The sequence below is a fragment of the Camarhynchus parvulus genome, chromosome 12, assembly GCF_901933205.1.
Source record: "Camarhynchus parvulus chromosome 12, STF_HiC, whole genome shotgun sequence".
Taxonomy (NCBI): Eukaryota; Metazoa; Chordata; class Aves; order Passeriformes; family Thraupidae; genus Camarhynchus; species Camarhynchus parvulus.
In genome coordinates, this window is record NC_044582.1 from 6,553,699 (window position 1) to 6,569,188 (window position 15,490).

General features: G+C 36.9%; 1 protein-coding gene across 1 annotated transcript in view; it reads left to right on the forward strand.

Moving 5' to 3' along the window:
- Positions 1-15,490, forward strand: part of CACNA1D (calcium voltage-gated channel subunit alpha1 D) — a 169,076-nt gene that overhangs the window by 54,846 nt on the left and 98,740 nt on the right. The window contains exons 4-7 of the mRNA XM_030956521.1: positions 7,095-7,234; positions 10,972-11,114; positions 12,512-12,664; positions 13,485-13,681. Of these exons, the coding sequence (XP_030812381.1) occupies positions 7,095-7,234; positions 10,972-11,114; positions 12,512-12,664; positions 13,485-13,681 (633 nt within the window). The remainder of the gene's footprint in view (positions 1-7,094; positions 7,235-10,971; positions 11,115-12,511; positions 12,665-13,484; positions 13,682-15,490) is intronic.

Genomic DNA, 15,490 nt, shown 5'->3' on the forward strand with positions numbered 1-15,490 from the left:
AGCTGAGTGCAGAGTGACCAGGACTGGTGTGAGAGGCACTCCTGTGCATTTCAGAATTGTGTTGGCCAAAGAAGGAATAACATGGGTTGGAAAACGGGGGAAAAATGGACATTGTTTGTGGGTAGGTTTAAATTTAGGCTATTGCAGCATCGCTGGAGTAGTTAAGTTTTTGTGACAGCTGAAAGTTTTTATGGCAGATGTAGGTTTAATTTACCACTTGATACTGATTCTATTCAACTGTGTAAGGAAAATGATGAGACCATGTGCCAGTATACACAAATATTCTCTTCTACTTATTGTGCTGGCCTTGTTTTCCTGAATATCATCAGTTAGATGGGGGCAGAAAGATACCTGGAATAAAATCTAATTTACTTGGGTATCTTCTTTGTTGCTTAGTTGGCCAGCTTTCTTTTGTGCAATTCTTTGGAATACTGTGCTCAGTCTTCAAGTGGTTTTAGAGCTGAAGCTCACATGTTTCTGCCTGCTGGCATTTCTACAACCTGCCTTTCACACCTTGCGAGAATGCAGTCATTGCCAAGTGATTGATTTGTTTGTGGGCCCTTTCTTGAAAATTTTTTAGTAGGTGGTCAGTTTGCAGGAGTTCAGTTTTGCTTTTGGTTATTTATGATCAAATTTTCAAAACCACACCATTTATCTCATCTCTTCACAGCAATAGAAGCAGAAGGGTTGTCTGTGCCTCTATGAGGGTGTGCAAGGCAGTGCCAATAGTGAATTTATTATTATGTACACACAGAGTGGATGTCTATTGTTTTCCCCAGCTGTTGCTCAGCAAAGCTCTGCATTACCTGTCCCAGAGCAGAGCTCTGACTAAATACAGAGGAGGAAAAAACAGACAAAGAGGTTGGATTCTTTTCTATTTATGGACTGAAAATACTTAACATGTACTAAATTGAACTTTTACATTAATAAAACCAATGTGGCTCCACACAGAAGCCTGTATTCTGTATGAAAAATTCTAATTTGGATGCAACATTTTTCTCTCTGTACAAATGGTTATTTACAGAACAGAGGTGTTTACATCTCCATTATTGTGTTACAACATAAAGTGCAAAATACATATAAGAATCAATTACACTCAAAGATGAAATGCAGGTCTACAATGCATTTAGAGGAAGTGATTGCAGGAAATAATGAAAAAAGTAATCAGTGTTAAATATGCTCTGCTTATTCCTCTACCTCTGGCTGCCAGAACCTGTCAGATGAAAGTAAAACTAAAACTGTCTTTGAAGCTTGAGGGTACTATTTCAGTGATGTAAGTTATTCAAATGCTCCTTCAGACTACACTGATAAAAAGGGACTTAAAGAAACTTAATTGCAGTTAATTTTAATTGTAGCTCAGTGTGTTGCTTGCACATCCATTTTGTTCCTTTGCTGTGCTCACTATTTGAGATGTTCTTATTGCATGTTCTGTTCCTGCAAACACAAATGCCTGCTTGAGATCTGGAGGGTGCAACTGTTAATTGTGACCAGACCATGGGATTGTGAATCCTCAGTTCAAAAAAGATGAAAGGACGCTGTATTGTCTTTGAAAACAGTGAAAATGTTGAGTGAGATTTGTTGCTTGGCAGCGGTACCAAGAATGTGAAATCCTGTTCATTTAATATTGAACTGGTGTAAGAATGTCCTTGCTGTGTAACACCTACTTATTTCTACTCCTAAGTATGGAGTTTGTACTTGGTGTTGACTTTCAAGTCTCAGCCTTGCCATGAGACGCACCAGCCTGAAATGCCAGAGCATCTGGATCTGCAGTAATGTGATGGTGTCCTGCAAAGCCCCTCAAAAGACTGGAGATGTTTCTGGGCCTGATGCCAAATTCCCGCCCAGCCTTGCCCTGGATTTTTCATGTATTCAATGTATTCAAACATAAAAGGTCTCATGTACATGAAATGTGCTCTTGAAGATGGAAGCAAGGTCTGTTGCCCAGGCCTATATTAAAGGAGTAATTTTGTGAACATAATGATATTTTCTAAAGTTGCTGCAGAGCAAAGCTGCTCTTACAAGGACAGTAATGCAGACATCAGACAAAGTAGAGAGCAGTGGTTATATTCCCTCCAGTGGGTCAGGACTGATGAGGATGGTGAAACATGGTTTATTTGGATTGATCAGGACAAGAATCCTTAAAACATGTTTTTTAAACTCGCCCTCCTTGTTTGTTGTTATGTATCTAAAGGCACAGTTAATCCAATAGTTATCCGAATTGTTGAGAGATAAATAATTCCAATTCTTCTAATGAATAGACAGCAATTTCCATGTCTGGTCTTGGTAGTACATTACTTTGTTTCTGCTTTTAAAGTTGATGAATTAAAGGCAAGTATATAGATTTCTTTCTGCCTGGTGTATGGATTCCGTTTGTGTTTCCATTTTTTTGCATTTGGAAACTGCTATAACATTTTTTCACATGTGGGAATAAATAGGTTTACTTTCCTATTGTTAATTGTTACTGTGCTGCATGTCAGAGAGGATTTTCAGAGGAATACAGCTATACAAAGTGAAAAATTAAATCGTTATATTTTAAAATTCAAAACTCAAGTTACTTTTCTGTCTTGTAGATAGTGTTTTTCCAGCGCCAGAACTTGAAAAAATGGCTGATTTTCAAAAAGATGAATGGCTTTATATGTGTTGTCCAAACATCAGTCACACAACCTATTAAACAGCATCTGATTTTTTTTTGTGGTTTTTGATCCCTAAATCAATAATGTCAAAGTATTTTGTGTTGTGTCTAAGCTTCAGAAAGTTGATCAGTCTGCTTAATTTGCTTACATTGAGTCACTTATCTGCTAAGCAGTTTTTACTCTGATGCTTATTTGTTAGTCTGGATGCAAAGATGTATTTCTTCAGTTAAGAAATAATTCCCATCTCTGATGCTAAGGGAATAGAAATTTCAATATAGTAAGACTTAATTACCTAGCATAATAGATTAAGGTTTTGCAAATTAATGACTTCCTATTTTGGAGCAGTTATCTTGTGAAACATCTTAACATAAATGCAGAATTTTGGTGTGTCACCTTCTGACATGTAACAGTAGCTTTGCATATTTCTTTCTGAGATTTTGAAAATATGAAGATAATAAATGATGACTAATGTACACCATCTGGCTAGGGTGGGGGAAAAAAGATTTTCTGAGCAACAGGGTTTCTGCTAAGCTGATTTACTTAAAATAAGAAAGCAAATGCTTGCATTTTTTCCTTTTTTTTTTTTTTTGAGAAAATGAGGATCTTATGACGGCACCTAAGCTCATAGGGTAAGGGTGGCCTTTGTTTTGTGCACCATGGTCAATACCAAAGGCAGACTCCATGGATTCCATGAGAAGGGCAGTTTATCTTATCAGTCCTGGTGCATCATATATTCAGAAAAAGATTGCTGAGACTTGAAGATTTCGAGCAGCATTAACCAAAGTGTCAGACAGCCTTGCTGGAATCAGCTGCCTGTGAGGAGAGATGACCTAGCTTTATCAAATCAGTGAACAAACAACTATTAATCTATACAGCCTCAGGATTAGATCCTTCAGAATGCAGACATATTGTTGTGCTCCATATCTTCTTTAGGTTTACAGCTGTCACTTTTTTCTGCTGATTTTATGATGCAGTGTAGAACTAAATGCAATAAAAGATATTAGAAATTATTAGAAATAGATATTAGAATTATTGCAAATTCTGCAATAATCTCTGCAGTTTCTTAGAACCAAAACTGCCTTCTTGGTTTCTCTTAATAGATTTTCTTTTGCAAGCACTCAATACATACTCTTATTTCCTTTTTATTTTGTTTAGCTGTCTACTTTTTTAGTGTACCTATTGCCATTTTGCATGAAGATAAGTGTTCATTTAAAAATATCAACTAATTTGAACAAAATATCATTTCGCCTCTGTGGAGAAAAGAGAGCAGATAAATGTGTGCATCATATCCTGCTAAAATTGCAGTGTTTGAATCTGTATTTTGAGTTTATCTCTTACTTTTTTAGTTTTATTTTCCCAAACCAACCCTGCCTCTACAATTCTTTCATGAATACTGAAAATTGAATGTTATTTACTCTTGAGTAGTGGTTGCTTAAGCTCTGGATGTACAAGATGATGTGTGGCCTATGGATGTATCAGGGTTGCAGAGGCAAAAATTGATGTCCATAGTGAGCAGCAAGAAATTATCCAAGTGTGAGAAGAACCTTCCTGAGGGTGAGCAGGTTGTCAGCTCTGCAGTTTGTGTGAGAACATCTCTTGGGTGCCTACTTAAAGAGCCAAACAGTCTGTGAGGAAAGCACGGCCTGTACTTTGTGTGCTAACTATGGGGCCAAGTCATTCATCTGGCCTCTGTGGAAGACACAGGTTGTGCTTTAAAAAGAAATAAATAAATAGAGTATTTGAGAGTATGAAAGGGAGGAAAGCAGGAAGGGAGGGAAAATGAAACAGTTAAGTTATGGAATTTGTCTGATTTAAATGAGCACACATTAAATTGATGTGGGACTTCCAGGTCCTTTCTCAGCCCATATTGGCGTGGGATTATTTAACCCAAGGTGCAGCACTTCCCATTTTTCCTTGCTGAGATTTTGTGTGGCTTCTGTTGGTGCAGGACTCAAGGTTTCTTATGGTTCCATCTGTGAAGTGACACACACTGACCTTGAGCCCATGGGTGGGTTTAAAAATGAGATTGTCCTACATTCCATAAGACTCTAATGGAATGTTTGCAATACTGTCTAGGAAATAAGAAACACTCCTGCTTCCATAAAAGAGAAGAGATAAACAGGATGGAGACTAATACTATTTTTCAAGGCTGGATGGGAAATGACAGGGCAGAGTTGTTCAGATTTGAACTGTCCCATTAAAATGAGCTGCAGGGCTGTGTGACATTAACAAAGTTGTGTAACTTTAGCACTGGGACTGGTGTTTAGCCCAGAGAGCAGAGGAGCATTGGAATATTTTTGAAGGGGAGCAGTGAAGAGCAAAGATGGTTTTTAGGATGGAACTGGTACTTTAATGGATGAAGTTAAATTACATGGTCGCCTATAAAACTTGAGGTTATTTTGGCTCAGAAGGTCACATCCAGTCCTGGATCCTGTGTTCCTTTTAAGAAAAGAAGCTATTGAAATTTGGCATAAATGAAACATACATATTTTGTCTCACTTTTTTTTTTACTACTATGATTTTGATATATATTTTGCCCATGGCAAATGACAACTGTAATATTTTTGTCTTCCTTATGTTTTCCTACATTATTTATCTTCCTATAACTTTGCTGCAAATTTAGTTGTATGTAGGGAGACAGAAATAGCTGTTATTGTGGAATGTGTATGTGGTAGGATTTGTTATATTTAAGCATTTCTAAGCGTGTTTCTCAGGAATGCTGATAATTCATATTATTGTAATCTCAGTGGTGCTCTCCAGCCAAAGAGATCTGATGGATTTTGGTGCACAAGGCCATGACATTTCTTGTGTGAGGCCACTTCACTCTTGTTATCTAGCAACTGTCCTGGCTGATTGGTGGTAAATCGATGGGTAAGTGGGAGGGACAATTTGGAAAGAAATATTAGGAAGTTTGAGGAGAAGGAAGATGTCTATTGGTTTCACTGGGCTGGAAGATCTCACCCAAAATGGAAAGTGGCTGAGGAGCCTTGGATGAAGCTCCACAGTGTTCATGAAATGTAATCAAAAGAGGGAGAAAAAGGCAGGGGTACAGGACTGAGCTGAGCAGGAAAGGAGACCCAGGAATCCTTGCTTTGCAATGGGAGTGCCTGACCTGCCCCAGTGACCCCAGGTGCTGCTTGCTGCAGGGAGAGACCTGGAGAGGAGTTTATTGACCAGCCTGTGCCTCCATTAAATCACCAGTGTCAGATTTATAAATGGAAATACCACATCGTATACATAACCATCCTAAATGGCCTCTTTGGCAGGAAAAGAAATCTAGCTGCCCAAATTAAAGATTCTCACATAAGAATATCAAGATCTTTGTTTAAGATGCAAATGTTTAAGGTTTGGTTTTTCCTTTGGTTGTGTATGAGAGCGCCAAGCTGTGTGGCAAATAAGAACTGTGTATTTTTTTTGTGTAACAAATAAGGATAATGTATTTTTGTGTGTAATGTTGGTGTTCTATTTGAGTAATGATAGTAGAAGATGGTAATCCTGCCTGAGCAGTTACAGTCATGTAATGAACCTTGTATGTGATAAATGAGCAACATCATGTGTTCCTGAACAAGTTTAAAAAATGAATCATACTCTTTGTGCATTTTATTCTTGGCTGTAATATTTGAGTAGCAAGAGATAACTAAACAAAATGTTGTAGAAAATAATGAAATGATCATATCTGAAGGTAAAAAGAACAGTTGTTAACTGCTCTGTTTTGATAGTGGTGACTTCAGTTTACCAAGTCAAGTGTGCTAATAATATTTTTTGGGGTTTCTTCTTTCTAAAGTATCTAGTTAGCTAAGAAAAGATATTTGGTATATAGCCCTGAGATAAAAATTTCAGTAAAATGCAGAAACTAATAACATTTAAAAAAACTATTAAATCTTATGTTGGATCTTCAATGATACAAGGTGGTGGTACAGTACCCTAAAATTTCTTCCAACATAATAGGGTATTTTAAAGAAATTCTGGTGATGTGGAAGGGAGAATAAGTCAATGCAAGCTTCCATATCAAGATTAAAAAGTTGCAAGACAGTGTAAAATTAAATATTAAACAGTTAAAACTTTTTTAATAGTGAAAGGAAGTATACCACAGCTTACCTTTCAAGGATATTTCCAGGGCTCTGTTCTACAGCATTTTCTGGTTAAAATGAATGCAGGGAATCCTATTGATCTGGATGGGACTCTTTGCTTAAGCAAAGGTACTGTATGCTTAAATGTTTGCAGAAAGAGCTTGTTTTCCTCTCACAGAATGTGAAAACAAGAAAACCTTGTGCAATTATATAATTATAACCTTGTCAGTATAGTTATAATTAAGTGTTATGCAATTAAAACCTGTGAAATAAACTGCCATGAACGTATTTCCTTAGTCCTGATCAGTACCCACTTGTTGCAAATTGTCAATAGTAAAAAGAGCTGTTACATTCATTGTCTTTTATTGTACTTTTTTTTTGTCTTCCACAGGAAAAAGTAGAATATGCCTTCCTGATAATTTTTACAGTTGAAACATTTTTGAAGATTATAGCATATGGATTATTATTACACCCCAATGCATATGTTAGAAACGGATGGAATTTATTGGATTTTGTAATAGTAATAGTAGGGTAAGTAGCTTATCTTCCATTATAAAAATATTTAAACTTTTATTTACAGTGAGGTAAGTATAGGCCTCTTTGGCTGTGAGTAGCAGCCTATGCTGGATTTCTTTCTTTGGAGTAAAAGAATGAACTGAATAAAAAAATGTTAAAAAGGCCTTAAATTTTCAGTGCTATCCCTGGCTATAGACTGTATTGCATTTATAAGTTCCCAGGGAATTCTGAGTCCTGCTGGAGATTTCCAGTGTTGTTTTTCAGAAGCTTTTCCATCTGATTTTCTCAAGGTAAATTCCTGGTGTCTTTCCATATGTTGATCTCTTAAGGGCTGCGTGTTGTTATTTAATGTATTTGTTTAGCCCTTCACTGCAGTCATGTGGAGTTCATCTGTTTCACAAAGACCTCTATGAGGACCCACATGTTTCAAAGTGGAGAAGAGTAGTTGGGGAGACAGAATTAACAGTGATTACTTGATATTGCCAAAATCTGAGTAAAATTGGGTGCTACATGTCAGCCCCCAGATACAGATGTGATTTTGATTTGCCTGGGGTTGAATGTATGTTAAAAATGCCTTTTTTTTTCTTTACCCTGTGCACCTGGCTGTACCAGGAAACCTTGGAGAGTTTGTTCTTTGCCCCAGAGAAGGGACTGCTTGGGCCTTATGCAGGTTCAGAGGAGTGGAACTTACGTTATGCACCTACTTATTGATAATTAATTTTTGTGTTAGCAACTTGATGTCAGTGGCTGTGCTACTTCATTAGTTCTTACCTTTAGCTATCTAGGGAATTAATCTCAAGATGTATTTTCACCAATTTCCTAGATGTTGTAGAGGTTATGTTAAACAGGTGTTTAACCAGTACTGCAAATTTTGTTTGCTAAAAGTATGCATTATCTAGAACATGGAGAACATTATCCATGTATAACTTTGTGTGTTGTAGGAAACACTACCTTGGCTTGCAGTACGCAGTTCTAATTTCATCTTAAAATTTAAACCATATCAAGAGTTGCCTGTATTTGAAAAGGCTCAGAAATTAGAGTGTGTGCTGCTTTTAAGTTGTCACTGCATTAAGGGAAAGAAAGAGTTGCTAAGTAAAGGAATTTATGGTAAAGCATGGTTAAATTTGGGGAAGTACTATGAATATAAGAATGCCTCATTTGTAACCATTTGATTATGAGATACTGAATGTTACTGAGAAGGTTGTATTTGGGCCAGTCCTTTGGCATGCAGGCAGTTTTGGTCCAGGACTAAAATTTGTGTATAAATAGATCCTTCATCAGGTCAGGTCATTCTCAACAGATTGGTCCCTGTGCCTGAAGGGGAAGCTTGGTGGGCAGGTTGGAGATTGTCACACACAGCTCTGCTCCCTTGCCAAGCAGTCCCTTGAATAGGCCTCTTCCCTTTTGTCAAGTGACCATGGAGTTACAGTAACCCTGGAGCAGTCTAATTAACATGACCTCTATCTTTGGCTGTGTCCTAAATACATGATAACTAAAAAATTTTCCACTAATTCCTAAAACACTCATTATTGGAGGCTAAATGGAGTTATGTCAAATGCTCACACCAAATTTGTTAAAAATACGAATAAAAAAGGACTAAATCTTGTCAAATGCCTAAAATATCACAGTAAGATTAAGTCCTAATTTAAATCCAGTGGTTTGGAATATAACGTCTTTTGCAGGTTGTCAGCAGCCTACCTGTAAGACAAGGTGGACCTTTCCTAACATGTCACACACTGACAGAATTGTGAGCAAGGTTTTTGTTCTTTCAGTAAGAACACAACCTGCATGAATAAGCAAGCACGAGTCCCATTTATTTAATTAATACATAGTAGTAGAGTGAAAAATTGATTTTCATATATAACCCAAGGTGGATATGGAACCACTTCTGGACCTGATTCTATTTGACTGGCTTCAATGGGAAATTTCATTAGGTATTCTAATAGCTTGAAAGAGCTGCCATGATGTCCTATATTGAATGTATTGAAATTTGCTTTCTCAGCAGAGACTGCAGCCAGTCCAATTCCATTAATCTTAATTATACCTAAAGAAATGTCTACAAGCAAAAGGAAAACACATATAGAGATGTTTTTAAGATCAAATCGTAATTAAACCTTTAAACTTTGATAAAGTGTAGAGGAATATGAATGTAAATTTCAATAAAGCAGATCAATAGTTTTATACCTTAATGGCTTTTTAGGAATGACATGTGTCCTGGTTTCAGCTGAACAACACAAAATGACAGAGCTGTAGACAGAGCTGTGAATGTGATGCTTTCTATTCTTTGTCACTTCTCTCTGTAACCCATCAGAGTATGAATTACTCTGAGTAGTCTGCTCACCCGTATGGTCTCTCATGTAATTTCTATTGATTTCTGTGCAAGAATAAGGTCCTGGTAGAGAAAGCTTTCGTAGCACCTGCCCCTGCCCTTTAATTTTCTGAATGCCATATGAACTGACAGGCTGAAATGTTCTCTGAATTCAGGACTTGATTCAGAAGCCTTTTTAATAATGTCTGTCTTTAGAGCACTCTTGAAATCACCGAGGTGTTAGTTTTCCTGCAATTATGCTTCCAATAAATTATAGGCTGAATCAAGACCTGGTGTTGGATATCTGGATTTGGTGGAACAGTATGTGGGCTGCTGATGTTCCCTTGAACATCTGGAGAGTCTTTGGGGCTGAGTTTTAGTCTGGAGCAGAAAGAAGCAGTCTAGGGATGGGTATGGACTGATGTGGGTCAGCTGCTTACTGGGGGAGAGTAAAGCCTTCAATAATCTAGTTTAGGCACCCTATTAAATAATATATGATTTCAGGCAGCTCTCCAGCGTGACAGAGTTCTTAACCAGAGTTGTGGAAAATTTTCACGACCAAACTAAAACCCTGCATATTTCAGGCACCCTTTACAAGTGTGAAACATTTCTCATGATTGCAGAACTCTATTAACGTGATAATCCTTTCAGGAGAAATGCAGCTCTGCAACTACAGTCTCTGTGCAAAGGATGACACAGTTTGTGTGGTCTAGTGGCAGTCTAGAAACCCATGCATGTGAGATGGAGCTCCAAACTAAAACAAACCTAAGACTTATTTGCATTTCAAGAACATGCATCACTTTAAATTGCTGCTAAAAGTGGGAAAACAAAATAAAAGTCTTGTCTTGCAAACTGTTCTAATGAATGACTAATTCATTTCTGCAGGGAAAAAATACAATGTAATAAATGAGCCATCTGGGAATGTATTTTTCCTCAGAGGTATTATGTGTAAGAAACAAATCTTTTTGGTGTTATTAAATGGCGAACTCTAATTATTTTTAAAATATTCCGTTTCTGCTGACTGTATGTAGAATATTGTACTGCTGTGCCACTTAGAGTTCATATATTCCACCAAAATTAAACCAGATGGTTTTAGTTATTATCTATTTCTTCTTCTAAAGGGAAGATTAATTCTCCAAATGTTAAAGCTAAAATGTTTGAACAAAAGTGGCAAAGCAGCTTCATTTATTTAAAAATAGCAAACTGTATATATAAGCTGAATGCTAAATTATTGGAAACTGTGTGATCCTCATTCTCTAGAGGGATTATAAAGTCTTGCACTTCATAGCTCTGTCTGTCATGATTTAATGTGTAAATATACCTCTCAGTCTGACATCTGAACAGCTTTGCAGAATTATCTGCACTTCAACTAATTTCCAAAGTAGTATCTTTGACTGTGTGGTAAAGAGATAGTGATGACCTTATCTTTCATCTCATTTTCTAGATTATTTAGTGTAATATTGGAACAATTAACCAAAGAAACAGACGGTGGCAGCCACTCAGGTGGCAAACCTGGTGGCTTTGATGTCAAAGCCCTAAGAGCCTTTCGTGTACTGCGACCTCTCCGACTCGTATCAGGAGTGCCCAGTAAGCTCTGCTCTCTTTGTTTCCTTTATTTCTCTTTATTGCAATCAGGAATGTGGCTGCTCTCATTGTTGAACTGTATTCTTCCAGGCACTACAGACATGAGATGGGATAAAGCTGAATTTTTGTTATCTGCCTATGTACATAAAGTGAATTTGAAGATGAGTGATACCCTATTTCAAGTTGAACAAGACATGGTGAATTCAGTCAGTGTATGATCTCCTTACACAGCTCAATAAGCAGACAGGGGAATACGTTTCCTTTTTAGAAGCTTTATATAAAAAGTAAATTACATGTTAAAATGCAAATACCCCAGAAAATTAAATTTAGATTTAAAAAAAAATTCTAAACCCCTGCATCTGAAAGTGTAGCTGGCCCTAAAATAGTTTATATGTTGGTAAGTGTATGCCAGAGCACATTACACATTTTGTGTTTCCTGCCCCCTCCAATGCACATGAATGCCTTCTGTTTATCTCAACAGAGCTAACAGATAAATTAGGAAGCTTAAAAAGCAGAACAATATTGTTTAAGAAAGCTATTGAATTTTCTGATATTTCCTGTTTTCTTTGAATGCTTTATTAATTATTGAAGCTATGTGGGCTATACAAGGTTCACGACTTCCAGTTCAGCTCTTTCCAAGGCATTCAAAGGAAGAAAGCTATTTCTGTGTTTAATATATTGTGGACTGTTACATGGAAATGACTGATTTTTGGCAAAAGGGCTTCACTGAGGACAGAAGCAGTCCTATGAAATGTTAGAGAGGAAGTCTATCAAGTTGAAAAAGAGGCCTATTTTATTCTCTTTGGTACTGTGGCAGCTTCATTAGTCTGGGATTAGATCATCTTGGTAAAGCCAAAAGTTGGAGAAATATTTAATTGAAAAAAAAAATAGAGCAGTTTTGAAAGGGATAAATGATGAAAGAATAAGTTTGTACAGATGAAAAATGTGTTTTCCCAGTTAACTGTGTTTTTCTCCCAGAGTAAGAGGACAGTTCTGCAACTGGCTGAGTGCACGTTTTCTCAGAACTTGACACAAAGTTTTTGTTTTAGCACAGAACTTCAAGGTCATATAAATGACTAACAGGCACACACTGACTAAGTGCCCTTTCTTTATAAAACACCCACCGATTCTTGTGACACATTTCAAGCACTGACTTCTATGATATAAACTTGATTAACAGAGGAAATAATTAGACAGAAAGTTTTAGATTCTTATGAAGATTTCGGTGTTAAAACAGCATTTTGTGGTTCTGGGTAATAGATATTTTAAAAAATCTGATTATCTCTGCATGTCTGTATCATTAAATCCTAATAATGTAATAACATGTAATTATATAAAATTTGATAGAATAAGACACAGAAATATGGTTCATATCTTGTATCGTCTTTTTTTTTTTTTAGGTTTACAAGTTGTCCTGAACTCCATTATAAAAGCCATGGTCCCCCTCCTCCATATTGCCCTTTTGGTATTGTTTGTAATCATAATCTATGCTATTATAGGATTGGAACTTTTTATTGGAAAAATGCACAAATCTTGTTTTCTTATTGATTCAGGTAAGTCATTATCCGGTTGATTAAAATAAGGGTTTGAAGATGTTTTCCTTTAAATCTGTGGTATTTCAGTTTGAAGTAGAACTAGGGGCCAAAGCACTTCAACTGTTGTTACACCAGTTTACTCGTTCACAATTTTAGGTACAGTGCATTAAATGAAAAAAAAAACCTCAATACCAAAGTCACAAAAAATCAAACTAATTAGAGACTAGACTATGCTCTGAATAGGTTTTATTTTCTGATATGTGTAGCTTAAATACCAGCAGTGAAGAAAATAAGGGTGACTACTTACAAGGGACAAATCCAGATTGTGGCAATGTGGTGAGGAGTGGAGAACAGTGTTATTCCATCCAGGTGAAATCGTGAAATGGAAGCGTGTGTTGTGGGAGAACTTTGAAAGAGTGAAACCATCTTACCTGGTAGCTAAAGGTGCTTTTCTTTCTGCTAAGGAATGAAGACAACTCTGTATAGGAATTAGATCAATTTTTCCTTAGTAGTCCATGTTTTGGTGCAAAGTGCCTTGAAGTGAAGTAGTAGCAGTAAAGAGGAAAAAAAAATCAGCATGAGGAGCTTTTAAATGTTGTATTATTATATTGTGCTTCTTTCCACTGCTTAATTATTTTTACTAGTCTGTTCTTGAGGTTGTAAGGCCCAGATCTGAGTGAGATTAAGACCTCCAAAGTTCTGATGTGTTGCCTTTCTCATCTTGAAATCTGGATTCCAGATTTCACAATACCACAACAGTGTTGGTATTTCCTCATGTGAATGGGTAACTCATGAAATCCTGAGGTCTCAGAGCTGTGACTTTTGGGTCCTTTTGCAGATATTCTAGTTGAAGATGATCCAGCACCTTGTGCATTCTCAGGGAATGGGCGTCAGTGCGTCATGAACGGCACCGAATGTAAGGGTGGATGGGTTGGACCCAATGGAGGCATAACCAACTTTGACAACTTTGCATTTGCAATGCTGACTGTGTTCCAGTGTATAACCATGGAGGGATGGACTGATGTGCTCTACTGGGTGAGTTCATAAATCACTGAGCTTTGTGTGCTTTTAAATAAGCTTCTCTGTTCTAGTGGGCAGTGAGCTGTGTTTTGCAGCACCATCAACAGGAAATCTTGGTGAGTTTTGCAGAGACAAACTCGGCTGCATACTTGTTTCAGTCACAGCCTGTTACTGGATTCCTCAGGCTAAAAGAACATTTTAGAAACAAATTTATTCATTGTTTATGTGAGGGGTTTTTTGCCTATTCCATTTGGATAAATGTAAAAGTACATTTATGTCCTTTGGACTAGCATTTTTTTTGTGTGAGCCTACAGATATTAAGTATGTCTTCACTGATTAGGCTTAAGAGCTCTCTTTTTGCAGTATTTGTGGAAAATTTTTTAGCATGTTAACATAAATTAGAACAAAGAAAGCTCTCAACTGACATTGCTTGCCATGGGGACTGAAAATCATGTTAACCATTCGGAAACTACAGATGTACAGGAACTATGGCCCTGATATCATCTCCATGAAAGCAGCAAAAGGTATTCAAAAACCTAACTCCCTAAATCCTCACATTTAAATGCTTCTTTGGTGTAAGGTATGGTGCTTCCAGAGCCTTGCAACATCTACAGTCTGTTGGACACAGACTGGGAAACTGAAGGATAGAGGAAAATGAACATACAGATTTTTAAAAGAGTCGAGTCACCTAAAACACAAGATAGACATTTCTCTGCTTAACTCCATTCCACTCCTAGTGATGTGACATTGTTCTGTGAGTCTTGGAGTATCTCAATATCTGATGTGATTTGTCCAAGGGCATTCAAGAAGTCTGTGACAGAACCTCCCACAGGTGCTGAACATCAGTGAGAATACTCTGCACTACCTGGTACTCAGCAGGGAGTCTTTGTAGCTATTAGGACCTTACTAACAAACACAATTCTAACAGGTCAAGTGTTAGAAAATATGTATGGAAAAAGAAACACAATTACTGGTAAGGATCACTGTTAGCAAGCTGTTAAAAAGGATTATCTCAAGGAGTATCTTAGTGGAACTTTAGGTGGTGCTGCTGAAAGCAGCTCTCTGTGAGAGTTTGTTGAAGTTTGTCAGGCCAAGTGAGATTATTTACTAACAGTGCATTGGTTGTGGACTACTGGACACATTTAAGAATGTGGTATTACCCAGTAAATGACCAGATGATTTGATGTGAAATCAGGGTGAAATAAACTGTTGCCAAAACATATAGCACAGTGTAGTCTCAGATAAAATCTGTGATACTGAAGTATAGAATATGGACGTATTTTTAAGAAAATATCAATGTTAAAGATAATTAAGATGTTAAAATGGCATTCTTTTAGGATTGAAAGATAAAAAAATGGGCAACTATGAATATCTTCTTCCACTGCCTGTTATCAGTTACAAAACTGGCTAGAAAGACACAAACCTTCAACACTAATGACTATCAATCATGTCTGGCTATGTATAGGCCATTGCATGATTTCCCATTGTAAAGGATTTTCAGTTCCTTGTAGTTTGCGCTCCAGCTCTCCCTAATTTACTAGGACACTGTGTGAATGTAGAATTAGCATTGCTTTATGATTTGTGTTCATGGTGATAGCGATTATTTTAATTCTTCCTGAAAAGGGAAGGTGTACTGTGGTTGTCTAGAAAAAAATTATACCTTTAATATCTTTTGAGGCAAAAGTATACCCACATTTCAGGAGCTGATAATTTCTCCAACTTTTTTTCAAAGAAAATGAATATAAAAGCTTTGGAGAGTTGCTGTATTTAGAATACAATTGTTACAAAACATATAGAAACAATTTGAGTATCTCAGAATTAAAT